We start from the raw sequence: 15,991 nt of genomic DNA on the forward strand, positions 1-15,991 counted from the left end.
CAGTGGTACCTCGGTTTAAGAACAGTTTTGGTTTAAGAACAGACTTCCGGAACGGGTTAAGTTCATAAACCGAGGTACCACTGTACAGCAAAGAAGTATTTTGGTAACTTTCTAACCATAAACCTGTGATCATTTCTGTTGCTGATACAAATGTGTCACAAACAAATTCATTCAATAGCTTTGTGGCATTAATTTATGTCAGCTTGACAGAAAAATTCCCCCAAGCTGTCCCAAAGGTCTTGTAAATTGTCCCAGAAGACAGGGCAAGGAAGCAGGCAGAGCATTTGGGTCTTTATCTCTTGGCTCAATGGGTAGTCTCTGTCTGTATCCCAATCAACAAACCCCTTTAAAACAAGTGTTTCCCAACCTTTGGTCTCTAGCTGTTTTTGGACTACAATTCCCATCACCCCTGACTACTGATCTTGCTAACTAGGGATGATAGGAGTTGTAGTCCAAAAACAGCTGGAGACCAAAGGTTGGGAAACACTGTTTTAAAAGGCACCAAAGAGGTATCTTCATTTATGCCTCCCCACTTAACTCCCACACTGAATGTACTATTTTGCGTTGTAGATGTGTGTGTTCCTTTTGATTGTGGAGCCCAAGTTTTATAACCCGTGTTGCTTGTCATACAAACGCCTTGATGGGATTCTTCGTTAAAACATTTCTTCTCACTCTATGACCAAATGCAGGTATTGTGACCTTGTAGCAGATCATGCAAAGGATTATTTTGGGGGGCGGCGGCGGGGGAAAGGGATGGTTTGATACAGTCTTCCTCATAATTCCCAAGATCTTACAAGTTAGGTGGCAACTGTAATCAATATGAAAGAATAGCCTATTCGGGTTAGTGGATTTTCTTGGGGTGGGTGGGAGGTATTGACACTATATTTCCACACCAACATACACCTCAAACGTGTTCATTGAAGACTGCGAAATAGGAGTTGTGCCTGAAGGAATTGTACACTCTGCCGTGCCAAATAACTAAAGGAGGCTGTGACATCTCTCTGGAATGCCAGTGAGCACTGCTTAAGCCTCCCTGCTCTTTTTCTCCCTCCCCCCCCCCTCCACCACCAAGAACAAACTTGGCATGTTCTCGTTGGAGGACTTTGTCCAATGCTAGGTGTCTTTAAAAACCAGCAGAATTTATTTTGATGCTGCTGTTCTTTTGTTTTCAGAACTGGTAGAGGTGGATCAGAAGGAATAAAACGTTTTTGTCTGAAGCTCTTTCTTGAGTTGATTCTTCGAGCGGAGAAAGAGGTCCATTCCCTGTACTTTTGATAGGTTTAATTCATGAGATGACATGGAGAGATGGGCAAGGAAGGAGAAGGCTGTCAAGAAAGATGAGCCTTGGGGGTTCAGGGAAAGATGATTTAGGGGATGCACAGGGGATAGAGAGGGGGAGATCATTCTGTTGTGCAAGCACAAATTCTGGTGGGAGCCAGTGTGGTGCAGTGGTTAGAGTGACAGACTAGGAGCTGGGAGATCAGGGTTCAAATCCCCAAGCTCTTGGGGTAACCTTGGGCCAGTCACTGCCTCTCAGCCTACTTTACAGGTTGTTGTGGGGATTAAATGTGGAGGGAGAGAACCCTGTATGCCACCTTGAGCTCCTTGGGGGAGAAGGTGGGGTCTAAATGTCAGAGACCGAAATGGGCAGAGCAGTGGCCAAACTGTTTTTTGCAGGTTTTAAAAGCAATCTGAAAACCTGTTTTACCAGCAGGAAAAACAAAATGAGTGTTCACACCACACAAGCCACATCTTTCTGTTGTGAAGTTCACAACACTCTTGTGAAACTCTTAAAAACCCACATGTACACAACCCTGTCACCAGCCTTACTTTTCTTAACAGGCATTTACTCAAGGCAGGGATTATTATGAAGATAATGAAACAAAGCCAACGTCTGAACTGGATATGCAATAACTGGGAAAAGGTCCAGCTTTGCAAGGAGGCAGAGCCAAAGATTTGGCGCCACTTTCCTTGTGTGAACTGTGCCATCTCTGCAGCGTCTGGAATGCTTGGCTTACAAATGCAAATAATATGGCAGTCCTGTTCTCATGCTTACAATATAAAATACATGGCATAAAAGGAGAAGGGATTGGGAGGGAGGAGGAAATGAGCAATGTTTCTTAGTTACTGAATTCTTGCAATGGCTAGCTGGAATTGAAATATTTCAAGGAGAGGAGGAGTAACAGTGTTGGGTAGAACTGCTGCAGGATTTCCAAAAGAGCTCAGGAACTCTTGTCTTTTAAAATCTCCTCTTTATCTTTTCTCCAAGGATCTCAAGGTGGCAACCATGGTTCTCCCCCTCCGTTACATCCTCGCAACAACCCTCTGAGGTAGCTTGGGTTGAGAGACCGAGACTTGCCCAAAGTCATCCAGTGAGCTTTGTGGCTGAGTGGAGATTTGAACCCTGGTCTCCAAGCTCCTATTCTGACTCTCTAACCACTACATCACACCAGTGATAAAGCCCTTGGTTTTTCTCTCTCTTCCTGATGGATCTTATTACTCACCTCATGACTGTTGCATGGCTTACTATTGCAAGACTCTCAATGTAGACCTGTTTGAGATTTGAGATGCCGGGACTTAACATTAAGGGAGAAACTGACAGCCCATGTCCAAGAGATCCAAACAGACAATAAAGTCTACTTTTGAATCAACCTGGCATAGCTTTATTAAGTATTCAACATCCATAGAACACATGGTTATAGCCAGTGCTTTTTTTCTTAACTCTCATTGAAATACTGCCCCTCAATGAGGCCAAACTTAGATCCACAAAATGTTTAGGGGTATGTGTCCCCCTGCATCTCCCCAGAAAAAAAGCACTGGTTAAAGTCCTCTGGGAACACAGGGCAACCTGAAATGGCTTAAAAGTTAAATGTAATGAAATAGACATTTGGTGCTTGGGAGGAGAGAGTTCTTGAATACTGACTGTTGTACAGAAGGTGGTTTTTTTTGTTAAAAAAGAGCATGGAATCCAGGGATAAAAGAAAGAAAGATGGAGGGACACCCCCCCCCCCAACACACACCATGTTCTGTAATGTTGGAGACTGATGTGCTTTCTTTATCACCATCAAAGGAGCTTCAGTAGTTATCTTGGCAGCTGTGAGCTGGTCTCTGCCAGGGCTGTGTCCTGATGGCTATCTGTGATTCAGCACCACCCATCTACTCAAGAATCCACTGGTCACCTCAGGTTGACTTCATCTGACTGTGCTAGTTACCTCTCTCTCTCTCTCTCTCTCTCTCTCTCTCTCTCTCTCTCTCTCTCTCTCTGTGTGTGTGTGTGTGTGTGTAGCACCTCATTCATCATTGTAACAACCATAAGCCATGGCTTTTTCTTTAAGGAGGACCCCCCCACACCTCAAACTGTGTTCCTTTTGTTGTTAAATTGTACTTCTGGCCATAATTGAATGTGTGTTTTGTTTTTCTCCCACGTCTTCTCCTCCACCCCCATCCTTTAAATAATATTTTTGTTATCCGTGAAAAACGAGAGGGCGGGGCTTGGGGGATAGATGTTGCATTGTTTTTATTATATTTTCAGTTATTTATGCAACTCCAGGGGCACATCAGCAAGGAACATCCGCGGGTGGTGCCTAATAAATTAAAAGTGTTGTTCTATCATTCTGGAGAGTACAAGCACATTTGTTTTGTTTGCCTTTTCTCAGAAAAAAATAAATTAAGTCCATAAACAAGATGTAATTTTATTTATTTATTAAATTTATATACGGCCCTTCCAAAGGAGCCCAGGATGGCATATACGACTTTTTAAAACATTCTTTTGAAGTTTCCTTTAAACCAAAACTTATGTTAAATAGATTACCACCTCCCACATCTTCTGCCAAGGGGCATTATACAGGTTGTCATATTCATACTCTCTTGTGTGTCACTTTACACACAATGGGGGAAATGTGTGTATGCATGGAGGAAATTAAAAGATGAGACACAGTGTCCAGGTAGACAAAATCCATTAAATTAAAAAAAAAAGTCATGCTGAAGTTTCATTGATGATGAGACTGCAATTAGTCACTGCTAACTTGTCATATTGACCTCTGTGAGACAAATATGACTAACCTTTACCTGGATTTGGGCCATTTTTTTCTAAAGTAAAAGCTGAGGGTCTCAAAATGCCAAATTATAAAGTCTGTGCTCTTTCAGTTCTCAAAATATAGGCAATTCCATTCTTCTTAGCATTGTGGGTCGGAAGAACACCACCCAAGAGCACCCAGCACCTACCCTAACATCTCTGCTCTTGTCCCTGACAACATACTGATGTCTGTTGTTGCTGCTGTAAGTGTAAGGTAAAGGTAAAGGGACCCCTGACCATTAGGTCCAGTTGTGGCTGACTCTGGGGTTGCGGCACTCATCTCACTTTATTGGCCGAGGGAGCCGGCGTACAGCTTCCGGGTCATGTGGCCAGCATGACTAAGCCACTTCTGGTGAACCAGAGCAGCGCACAGAAACGCTGTTTACCTTCCCGCCGGAGCGGTACCTATTTATCTACTTGCATTTTGAGGTGCTTTCGAACTGCTAGGTTGGCAGGAGCAGGGACCAAGCAACAGGAGCTCACCCCGTCGCGGGGATTCGAACCGCCGACCTTCTGATCGACAAGTCCTAAGCTCTGTGGTTTAACCCACAGCGCCACCCGCGTCCATACACCTGCTGTATGTGTACACAATACTAAATATTTTTGTCTAGATATGTGTTACACACTGTCCTCTTCCCCCTGCCCCCTGAAATCTCTTCTGTGGATTAGCGACTTCCATTTAGATTGTGTGAATGTGTGGCTTTACAGACATTGCTGAACTCCCAGCTCCCATCAGCCCAGCCAGCATAGCCAGTGGTCGGGGGTAGTGGAACCTGGAGTCCATTACTGTCTGGTGGGCTAACAGCAGGCATAGGCAAACTCGACCCTCCAGATGTTTTGAGATTACAATTCCCATCATCCCTGACCACTGGTCCTGTTACCTAGGGATGATGGGAGTTGTAGTCCCAAAACATCTGGAGGGCCAAGTTTGCCTATGCCTGGGCTACAGGTTCCCCACCAGGCTTGATTCAGATGATAAATGTTCAGACATTTTTTGTTGTGCAAAAGCCGCCTTGAGAGAAACAGCAATGTGTTGAGATGAACAGGCAGGCAAGGAAATTTGGCACTGGAGAACATCGTGTTGTTTTCTTTGACATTCCCCTCCAGGCATCTTTTCCCCCCTTTTTGCTCACTTATTAGAGAGATAGGAACTTAGGAGAACGGCCTGAGCTGAGTGCCTGCCTGTAGCACTTCTGCATCAAGTGACATTCCTGTTAGCCCTCATTATGGCCTTAATCCGGGGGAAGGCATGAGAGTGAGTCCTCCTCTTTGAAACAAGTCATCTTAGTGAGTTACAGGAGAAGGGGGGGAAATCAGTAGGATGAGGGTGATCTCATTGCTTCCTCTCTTTTCTGCAACGGCTGGGTGAGGAAGTCCTTTTTAAAATATAAGCATGTCCAGTGTAGCTTGGAGATAGCTAAAGAGGGTCTGGCTCATGTTTCCACAAAACTGCTCTGGCTTAAAGTTTGACAAGTCGGAAACTCTGGGGAGATAGCCAGCATCCTGAGGAAGCGAAATCGGCTCTGAAATCTGTGATGTCATTGGCAAACAAAACAAAGGAGCCCCAGGAAGGTACAATGTTTTCCCAGCCTTTTTAACTCTTGCATCAGATTAGAAAGGCTGCACGTTCAATCTCAGCCAGTTTCTGATGGGAAAGACCGGGGGTCCACACTGTTCGTTTTCTTGCTTTGTTTGCTGCTCAGTGGGCATTTGCTTTTAATGCGCACTACATTGCCTGCTTGAGATTATAATTATGAGCCCCTCCAGATGTCCCTTTTTATTGTGCATTCATGATGATTTGCACCCGTGGTGGTTTTGGGGCAGTTATACGTGTTACAGAAAGCTAACCCCATAACTGCTGTTAATAAAGGCTTAAAGGATCTTTGTAAGGTTCAAGACCTTAAGAGAGGTGCAGAATAGGGAATTAGAATGTTTAGTACATCTTAAACAATGGAAAGTGGCTTTATAATTTGTATGGAATGTTCCTTTAGATTTGAGATTGGTCCAGCAAAATTTAATGTTTTGGGTATATTGGACTCCACAACCGTTTGTGGAGACAGCGGTGGGAGGTGTAAAACTGAAAATGCCTCTTTGAGGCATATGATTTGGGCTTGTCCAGTGACATATTCTTTTTGGTCTGAACTCATCCGTATCAATTGTGTATTGGCGAAATCCTAAATGTTTACAGATGTTCATGTACTTTGAAATTTCATTCCTATAAAATGGGGATTAGCAGCAGGACAACAAAAGCCCTTAAAGTTGCTAGGAGATTTTGAGCCTGGAAGGATAAATATCTACTGTCATACAATGATCTGAGGATCTCATTGCCCTGGCTACATGTGAACGTTATTTCCTATAGACATCAAATTCATGTGGATATCTATGTGGGCATTTGGAGGCCTTACATTAATTGATATATTTAATGGATGTACTGACAGTTACTGCATCCTTCTTATATTGTCTTCCTTTTCTTTGTTAAATTTGCAAATTAAAAATTAATTTTAAAAAACAAATTTTCTCACAGGATGGTATCAAGGCAATCCTGCTTTCAATACAGTTTGTGTTTGTGTTTGTAAAGCTTTTGGGGCAGGCATACAAATTATTCCTAATCATTGCATGTCCTATAGCTTCATGTTGAAATCCTGTAATTTTTCATACCACAAAAATTGGGGGTTTTGTTTATTTTTGCCCCACTTTTGCTGTGTTATACACTGGGGAAGCATTGCAGAACAATGAATACAGCAGAATGATGTGCACATGGGCCAATATAAATCCATCATGGTTATGAAGAGATGCTGCAGAAAACACTTGCAAAAAATAAAATAAAAATCACACCAATTGAGGGTGGGGAATCTATGTCAAATGGTATAAAGGGAGCAAATGAGATCACATTGTTTCCATGTGCTGCTCCCTGTTTCTGTAAACTGTAGGAAGTTTTAGGGACATCAGATTTATTTCTGTTTGAAGAGAGAGTAGCGGTGATTGTGGACATTTTTGTGATAGCTGCTTGTTTTCAAAAATACAGGTTGAGTAGGAGAGCAGGCAAGCAAGCAGACTGATGGTACTAATCTTGAATGCAGCATCAGTTCAGTTCTCCAGAAGCAAAGCATAATGTGTATGGTTCCTTCCCGCTAGCTCATATCTCCTTTGCCAAAGAAACATTCCAGCTCTTCTAGCCTCCACCCGTATGTATGTGGTGTGCCACAAAAATTACCTCCTGCCATAAATACTTACTCGAGCAACGCTTTCCGGCTAGCGAAAGCGATTGAGCAGAACATCTGCAGCTGGCTCTAGAAAAGTCCACTGACCATTAGCAAACAGTCCACTGTTCAAAAAGATTATCTTCTCTCGTTGCTTTGACACAGTCCAAACAGTCCTTTTGTTTCACCATCATTTGGAGAGCTGCAAACGAGTTGCCTTTCCGTGTCATTTGGGAAGCGATGGACAAGTTTCCTGTTTAACACTTTGAATATCATTTTCTGGAGCACAAAGGACCTGCTGGGCATGTGCAGGACAAGAGTTTTTGTGCCAATACAGAGTTCTGCAAATATTTAAGAGATTGAAGTCTAGCCAGATGGACTTGGGAATCAGATCAGAAATGCATGAGTCTGGGTTGCCTGTTACTTGTTTCATTGTTTCTTATCCTGTGTATTTGTGTGTTTCTCATCTCATGTTCAGGCTTAATTCCACAGCATTTAGAAGAATGAAGCTCCACTGGGGCAGGCTGGGGGAGAAAGATATTTTTGACAGGGCTTGTTTTTTCATTTCATGAACTTCCAAAGCCAGCAATACACATCTAAAAGTACTGATACTGCAATCACCCCCCCTGCGGCTTTGGCATTTCAGACCAGAGTAGGAATTCAGCCAGGTATTAGCACACACTCATACTGTCCCTGCTATTGGGTTTGTGAATGTGTGTTGAGTGAGGCAACACCTTCACTGAGGGATCTTTCCCGTGTACCTTCCATGTTTAGAGAATGGCTACATAGCAGTATGAGCCAGAACCAGCTTGCTGTATAATATAGAGATCCATGATGCAATTATATTTATTTGTAAATGATGTAGCTAGATTTGGGATCAATATAACCAATCTGGGGGAGTAGGGAGGGAATAAAAGGTTGAATATCTGATACAATGGCCACAGTTTACTTGTAGTGCTCATACAAACTATGGCTTAGGGAAGGGGGGGAATGTACAGGGACATTGTATAATATTTAGTTTCCATATAGTTCTACTATATGGAAAAAGAGACAGAGTGGGGTGGAGAGAGAGAGGACAATGAAAGCAAATACCATGCCTGCCAAGCTTAATTACAAAACACATAGCAGATTAGAAGACTCCATGTGATCTTATTGGTTGTAAGTCATTTTGGATAGCCTTGCGCAAGATAAATGACTAACAAATGTAATCATCATAATCATCATCGTTGTTGTATTTTTGTTATTTCAGAACCTAACACAAAGAATGACATTTTAAAAATAAAGTTCTTACTTCCTTTTCTGCTGTCTCTGTTTTTCTTGTGTGCAAATGTGCGAATGAAAAGTAAGAGTTATGCTGACGCAGCCCATTAGCCTATCTGTCTCCATATTGTCTGCACTGACTGGCAGCAGCTCTCCAGGGTTTTAGGCAGTGAGTCTTTCCTAACTGTACCCAGATTTGCCCATGATTGAAGCTGGGAACTTCTGCATGCCAAGCATGTGCTCTGTAGCCCTTCTCATTGAATTCCATTTTGGCACATATTTCAGTTCTCTATTTCCAACAGAAACCTTCATATATCCCTGGTTCCACCCCTTCCCTAAGAATCCTGGAGATCATAATTCAGGGAGTTTAAGGTATCTAACAGAGAAATCTCTACATCCCCAATGAACTACAGTTCCCAATGGCTCCTTGTGGTGAGCTGCAAAATGATGGTGATGCTATAGAATAGAATCATAGAATCATAGAGTTGGAAGAGACCACAAGGGCCATCGAGTCCAACCCCCTGCTAAGCAGGAAACACCATCAGAGCACTCCTGAAATATGGTTGTCAAGCCTCTGCTTAAAGACCTCCAAAGAAGGAGACTCCACCACACTCCTTGGCAGCAAATTCCACTGTCGAACAGCTCTTACTGTCAGGAAGTTCTTCCTAATGTTTAGGTGGAATCCTCTTTCTTGTAGTTTGGATCCATTGCTCCGTGTCCGCTTCTCTGGAGCAGCAGAAAACAACCTTTCTCCCTCCTCTATGTGACATCCTTTTATATATTTGAACATGGCTATCATATCACCCCTTAACCTCCTCTTCTCCAGGCTAAACATGCCCAGCTCCCTTAGCCGTTCCTCAGGGAGGAACTATACTTATTTATACAGCACTAATCAGGGTGCTTTGCATAAATTATCCTCACAGTATCCCTATAAAGTGGGTCCCTATGCTGCAGGTGGGGAGGCTGAATTAGGGGCAGAAGTGAGATTTACCTGCTTTACTACATCAGTTCTTAAGTTTAGATTTACAGCTCAAGTTTGGGTCTTTTTGTTCTTTACACTGGGGTGACCTCTTTCCCCTTGGCAATATGAAACCCAAGGTACCATTTCCAACTTCCAAGATGAGAATCCTGCTCCCAAAGAGACTATCTTGGAGTAGTTTGTGTCTTTCAAAGAGTATTTGTTTATCACCCTTCACAGCTAGCTAGCCAGGTTTCTTGAAAGTCTGCAGAGTTATCCTGGGATGGTTTTCATCACCTTGCAATTTTGCCGCTAATGATTTACTTCCACTGCCAATTCTTGGGGTCTCTCAAGGGCTTCTTAGATCCTATTTTCTGCCCAGGCAACAGTGTGTCAATGGCCGGAAAATGGACACTGCACACACAACCATTCCTGTTAATTTATATACCACCAGGAAAAGCACATTTCTTCCTTGCACCTGTGACCTGTCAACACCATGCAGTTGTTTCACGGTGCTCAAAGTGGATCTTCCTCTTGGAGGGCGAATTGTTCTAGCAGCCAGCTGTTCGTCCATGTTCTGTACTTATGAGTTCCTCGCAAAGTCCCAGGTGTTTATGCTTGAAAAAACAATTAGGGATGGAGAAATAATTGCAAGTTGCCCTGAACCAACTTCCCCATCTGTTAGAAGACTGCTCCAGAATTGGCAGTTCTTCCTTCTCTTTGCCACCTCCCTTCAAGAATGGGACTCCTTGCATTTGCAGCGTCTGCTGCAACTGACAATGACTTGCTCCTGTGTGGATTTGGCTGCTTTCAAACTTCTGCTGTGCCTCCGACGACTACTTAGACTAGTTCAGCTTATCCCTCCAGGTCTCTCTAGCTGGTCCTCAGGCCTCTCCTTAGCCATAGCCCCTCTCTCCAGGCTGCCTCCTGGACAGTCCCTGTTTTACAGCCTCCTCGGATATTTTTGCTTGGCTGGCACATATTCTTGAATTCAAATAACGCATCTTCTTTGCCTGGATGGAGTACAGAGAAGGGAGTGTCGAAAGTACCCTAATGTGAAAAGAGTGGAGTTTTTCATTTGTTGCTCCACGTACTTTTGTCTCTGGCCCCACGCTGTTCTGACATATGGCCCCACAAAGGTTGCCCAGAAAGGAATGTGGCCCTTGGAATGAAGATGGCTTCCTGCCTCTGGATTAGATTAGTACTTCCCAAACTTGGGTCTCCAGCTGTTTTTGGACTACAATTCCCATCATCCCTAGCTAGCAAGACCAGTGGTCAGGGATGATGGGAATTGTAGTCCAAAAGCAGCTGGAGACCCAGGTTTTGGAAACACTCGACTCAATGGTGGGAATGATCCTTTTCAAAGTAAAGATGTTCATGCCATTAAACCACAAAGGTTGATTCTGCATTTGCGTGTGTTTAAATCCACTGTACAATAAACCTTGTGTGATGAAAGTAAGTGTTAGACCAGTCTTTGCCAACCTGGTTCCCTCCAGATGTTATGGACTGCAATTCCCAACAGCTTTAGCCAGCAAAGGCTGTGTAAAACACCTGTGAATTCAGACATGAAGGAGATGTTAATCTTTGCAGTTTTGTCCTCATTCCCCACATACGTTTTTCCCTTTAGGATGCATATCTATCACCAAATGGCTGTGATGTCCAGCATGGTGAAATGGCCATCATAGATCAGACTCTCTAGGCCAGGGGTCAGCAACCTTTTTCAGCCGTGGGCCAGTCCACCGTCCCTCAGACCATGTGGGGGGCCGGACTATATTTTGGGAGGGAAATGAACGAATTCCTATGCCCCACAAATAACCCAGAGATGCATTTTAAATAAAGGCACATATTCTACTCATGTCAAAACACCAGACAGGCCCCACAAATAACCCAGAGATGCATTTAAATAAAAGCACACATTCTACTCATGTAAAAACACACTGATTCCCGGACCATCCAAGGGCTGGATTGAGAAGGCAATTGGGCCGCATCCGGCCCACGGGCCTTTGGTTGGCTACCCCTGCTCTAGGCAAAGCTTACCAGGTGTCTGGCATTGCCGCAATGGCAACTTTTTGCAAAGGACGTTTCATTTCTACGTGCAAGAGCTAAGGGATGCCCATGCACACGTAAATCTCCTTTTAGAAAGCAGCTGTGGGGAAAGTAACATTGGAGTTGGCTTTGTGGTCTTTGAATTTCCAAAGTCCTGTCTTTCCTTTTTCTTTTTGTATGGTTGGCTTTTACCAGGACCGAAAAATGCTATGCACCTGGGTGTCTATGAAGTTTGGGTGGGCATCTAGGCATTTAGTAATTTTCTCCCCAGAGCTGCAGAGGATTCAGGAAACAGTACAGCAAAACAAGTGGGTAGACCCAGCCACACGCGGCCAGGAAAGACACATGACTTATGCATGGACCTTCAAGTTGGTCATGCTAGCAGAGGCATTTGATGTGGTCGACTCTTGAGTTATTCAAGTGTATCATTGCTGGGCTTTTGCCTTTGAAATGTACTACCAGTGTTCTTACATTATGCATGAGGAAGAGCTACAAAATGTATTAAATCTCAGCCTTTTATACTAGTCCAAGACCATTCAAGACAACATTTATCTCTTTGCCATGAAATACCTTTCCAGATGCTCTGGGTTAAAATCCCACCTCAGTCATAGACTTGGTCGACAAGTAATAGAAATTCAGGGATCACAATTCATTGGCACTCAGCCTCAATTCCCTAAGTATGTAACAGTAGCAGCGTACCTTGCATGGAGATTGCAAGAAGTAACCAAATAAAGATGGTAAAGCACACTTTATGTTAACAGAATTCTATAAATTATTATAGATTTGATGGTGATTTAATGAAATCTCTCTGCATGCAGTTAGATCTTTTATATATGTATATATAAACTGGGGCTGGTTGTCTGCTTTGGAGTTGGACCAATATGCCTTTCTATACTCACACAAGTCCTTTGCGTTCTCTTTTTTTTTAGTGATGGGCCCAGTTCGAGAGAACTTCCAGGGGTACCAAGGTGAATGAAGCCAGTGCAACATGTTCAGCGTAGAAGATCTCCTGATTTCTCATGGATACAAATTGTCTAAAGCCCCCACCAATTCATTTGAGAACAAAACTGATGGATTCCAGGAAGAGATCACAGATAGGAGAGTTTGTCATAGAACTGTGAATGGGTTCCCGACAAACTCTGGAGCCAGTGTTGGCAGCAAGAAGACAGTAGCTAAAAGCTACCTGAATGACAATGAAGCTAGGCATGCCATCCAAGGGAGGCAACTGGGTCCCAGTTACCATAAAGACTTCTCGAGTTTGGCTAATACTCATGCTTCAGAAGGACGGTAAGATCCCCACTTCCTAGATTTTCTTAGACATGTGCAAATCCAAGCCAAAGTCTCAGTTTAGCTTTCCAACAGCCTTGATTATGTTAAGAGCAACTATTAATTTGTTCTGCTTGTGACCACCTCCAGCCTTGACAACCAGTGGTTGTTTTTGCTAATAATACCCTCTTTGTGTCTAGCCCTTAATCAGAACAGGACAGAGAGAGACTTTGGAAAGATCCAAAGCATCTCTAATTAAGTGAGTTTCTTTGCTTATTATGCGATCAGTCTGTTGGTGGTTCTAAGTGAGTATCTCAGTAAGATTGTGATGCAGAGGATGTCCAGTCGGAGATTGGATTTTCTTGAGTTGGCTTGTCAAAAGCTTGGAGGACAGGGGAAAATAAGAACTGAGGAATGTAGGATGGTATGAACAGCTGTCTTATTCCATTGGTCCATCAAGCTCAGTATCGTCTAAACTGATTGGCAGATGCTCTCCATGGGTTGCAGGCAGAAGACACCCCCATCCTTACCTGTAATGCAGGGGGTTGAATCCTGAGATCTTCTGTATGCAAAGCAACCAGTGCGGTCAGGCCAGGATTGGTGTTGCGTGCTCAGACCGTCTTTCTACCAGGAGCAACCTGGCCGCTGAATTCTGCGCCAGCTGAAGTATCTGAATCTTCAGAGGTTCCTCTTTTAAATTAATACTTGATCAATGCTATTAATCAGTTAGTGCATTTTGCATAGTGAGCTTTTAAAAAATGTTACAGGAGTATAATGGGTAGATAAGAGAAAGAGAGAAATTGCTTGGGGAACCATATTGAAGTAAAGAAAGAAACCCTTATTATTATTAATAATAATAATAATAATAATAATAATAATAATAATATTTGTGCCCCACCCATCTGACTGGGTTGTCCCAGCCACTGTGGGTGTCTTTTTCTCAGTACATATTTTACCTTAGTACAGCAGTACAGGTAGATTCAACCCAAACTCAGCCTTTATATGTTGCCCCCTTTTAGGGCGCAGACGTTCCTTTTAAATTAGTTTTATACCAGTGAAGTCAGCTGTGTGTGTTCTGTCCAAAGAGGGTCGTCTTTTCTCAGGAGCATTTGCGGAAGGTCTCGTGAAACTAACTCCACCCTGTGGATAGCTTTGTCACCACTTCAGAAAATGGTGCCGTTACAGTTGCGCTTCCCTGCGGCCGACTGTCCATGCACTTTTGAACTGGGACAAATCATCCTGGAAGGGGTGTGTGTGTTTGTGTTTGGCGGTGGACACATAGCAACTCTGCTTTGGCAGCCGTCTGCCAGCGACAAAATTTTGAACAAAAAGAAAGGCAGAGATTATTTTAAGGGACAAATGCTGAAAATACAGGTTGTGCTCAGACAAAAATGGAAACGAGCACTCCGGAACAAATGCTTTCTCTCTCCCCCACCCCACTGTCACTCCTTCTGCTAATGCAGGACTTTAAAAGTGTTTCGATCCTGGTTAAGTAAATGGAACCCATCTCTAGGTTTCAGTGCAGTGTTTTCCATCACTTTTTTCTTTCTTTCTTTTAATGTGGAAAGCAGTTTGTGCAAAATGACCTCGATGCAAAAAGAGTGACAGCTCAAGATAGATAGAGCTCGTTTTCAAGTCTTCCGTCTCCTGTTGTCATTCTGGGGAAAGGCTCCAGTGCGTAGTTAAACTATGGCACTCACTTCCACCGGAGGCAGCAATGGCTTTAAAAAAAGGGATTGGACAAATTGGAGGAGATGGCTCTTGATTGCTGCTAGTCGTGATGGCTGTGCTTCACCTTCATCACTAGAGGCAGTAATGCCTCCGATTACCAGATGATGGAAACCACAGGAGAAGAGAGTGCTCAATTCCTGCTTGTGGGTTTTTTTATTCTTAGCTCACTAGTAGAGCATCTGCCTTGCACACAGAAGGTCCTGAGTTCAGTCCTGGCAAGTCCACCTGGGCCTTGGAGAGAGCCATTGCCACTCATTGTAGACAGTGCTGAGCTAGATGGATGGACCAGTGTTCTGACTCAGCTTCCCATGTTGTATACAAAACCTTAAGATTCAGGTAGATACCTGTGTTGGTCTGACGCAGTCAAAATAAATAAAAAAATTGTCCAGTACCACCTTAGAGATCAACTAAGTTTGTTCTGGGTATAAGCTTTTGTCTGCATGCACACTTCTTCAGATACTTATACCCAGAACAAACTTTGCTGGTCTCTAAGGTGCTACTGGACAATTTTTTTAATTTTTTTAAATATTTTGACTGCGTCAGACCAACACGACTACCTACCTGAATCTAGAATCATGGAAGGCACCACATTGAGTTGCATGAAATGGAAGTCCGTCTGGTATCTGAAGAAGTGTGCATGCACACGAAAGCTTATACCCAGAACAAACTTAGTTGATCTCTAAGGTGCTGCTGGACAATTTTTTAATTTATACAAAACCTTAAGATACAGAATGATCTGAAGGCACATGAGGATCCAGTCAGCAGTTGGACTAGAACAGCAGTTGGACTGTGTGCCACCTTGAGCTCAACTGAGGAAAGGCAGAATAACTAATGTAACAAATGCATCTTGTATTAATCATTCCTCTCTTTGTTGGACCTTCTTGCTTCCATGGATAGAGCTCTCCAGTCTTAGAGTATTATTTAGCAGGTCATAAAAACACACTTTCTACACCTTTTGATGGACTGTATTAGAACATCCTCTGACCTTTAATGAAATTAACACAAATGTGATAATTTCAAAATGCTGATGGTGGTCAATTGCACACTTCATTTAAGTGAGAGATCCTGGCTCTAATCCAAACCATACTAAGCATTCTTGTTCATGGTGTGATTTTATTTATATAGCCTGGACTAATCTTGTACATTGTTGACATGATCGTGCTCTCATTTCTGGCCCCTGGAAGGATGTACTTTTCCATCCTGAACATTTTGCCCAGATGATTTCATTTAATCTTTCTGATGAAAAATATATATTATCTGAGTTTGGTCTATGAACAGTTTTGCTTGATAGGATGAATCTATGCACGTAACAAAAGTAATTGAACAGTGCTTAGAATGAGGATTATTGGCAGCCAGATGTGTATGTGTGCATTTCATTTAAAAAAAAATAATAATCTTTTTTGGGGGTGCATTACATTTTTATTTTTGAATATTTCTGTTTTTAAGAGGAAAGGA

At 42.9% G+C, this 15,991-nt stretch overlaps 1 protein-coding gene across 6 annotated transcripts in view; it reads left to right on the plus strand.

Moving 5' to 3' along the window:
- Positions 1–15,991, plus strand: part of JCAD (junctional cadherin 5 associated) — a 77,012-nt gene that overhangs the window by 50,858 nt on the left and 10,163 nt on the right. For all 6 annotated transcript variants that reach the window (XM_083579259.1, XM_083579260.1, XM_083579261.1 and 3 more), the window contains one exon: positions 12,469–12,826. In XM_083579259.1, the coding sequence (XP_083435385.1) occupies positions 12,528–12,826 (299 nt within the window). In that variant the 5' untranslated portion in view covers positions 12,469–12,527. The remainder of the gene's footprint in view (positions 1–12,468; positions 12,827–15,991) is intronic.

The sequence above is a fragment of the Podarcis filfolensis genome (genome assembly GCF_964270895.1).
Source record: "Podarcis filfolensis genome assembly, chromosome: 12".
NCBI classification, from domain to species: Eukaryota; Metazoa; Chordata; class Lepidosauria; order Squamata; family Lacertidae; genus Podarcis; species Podarcis filfolensis.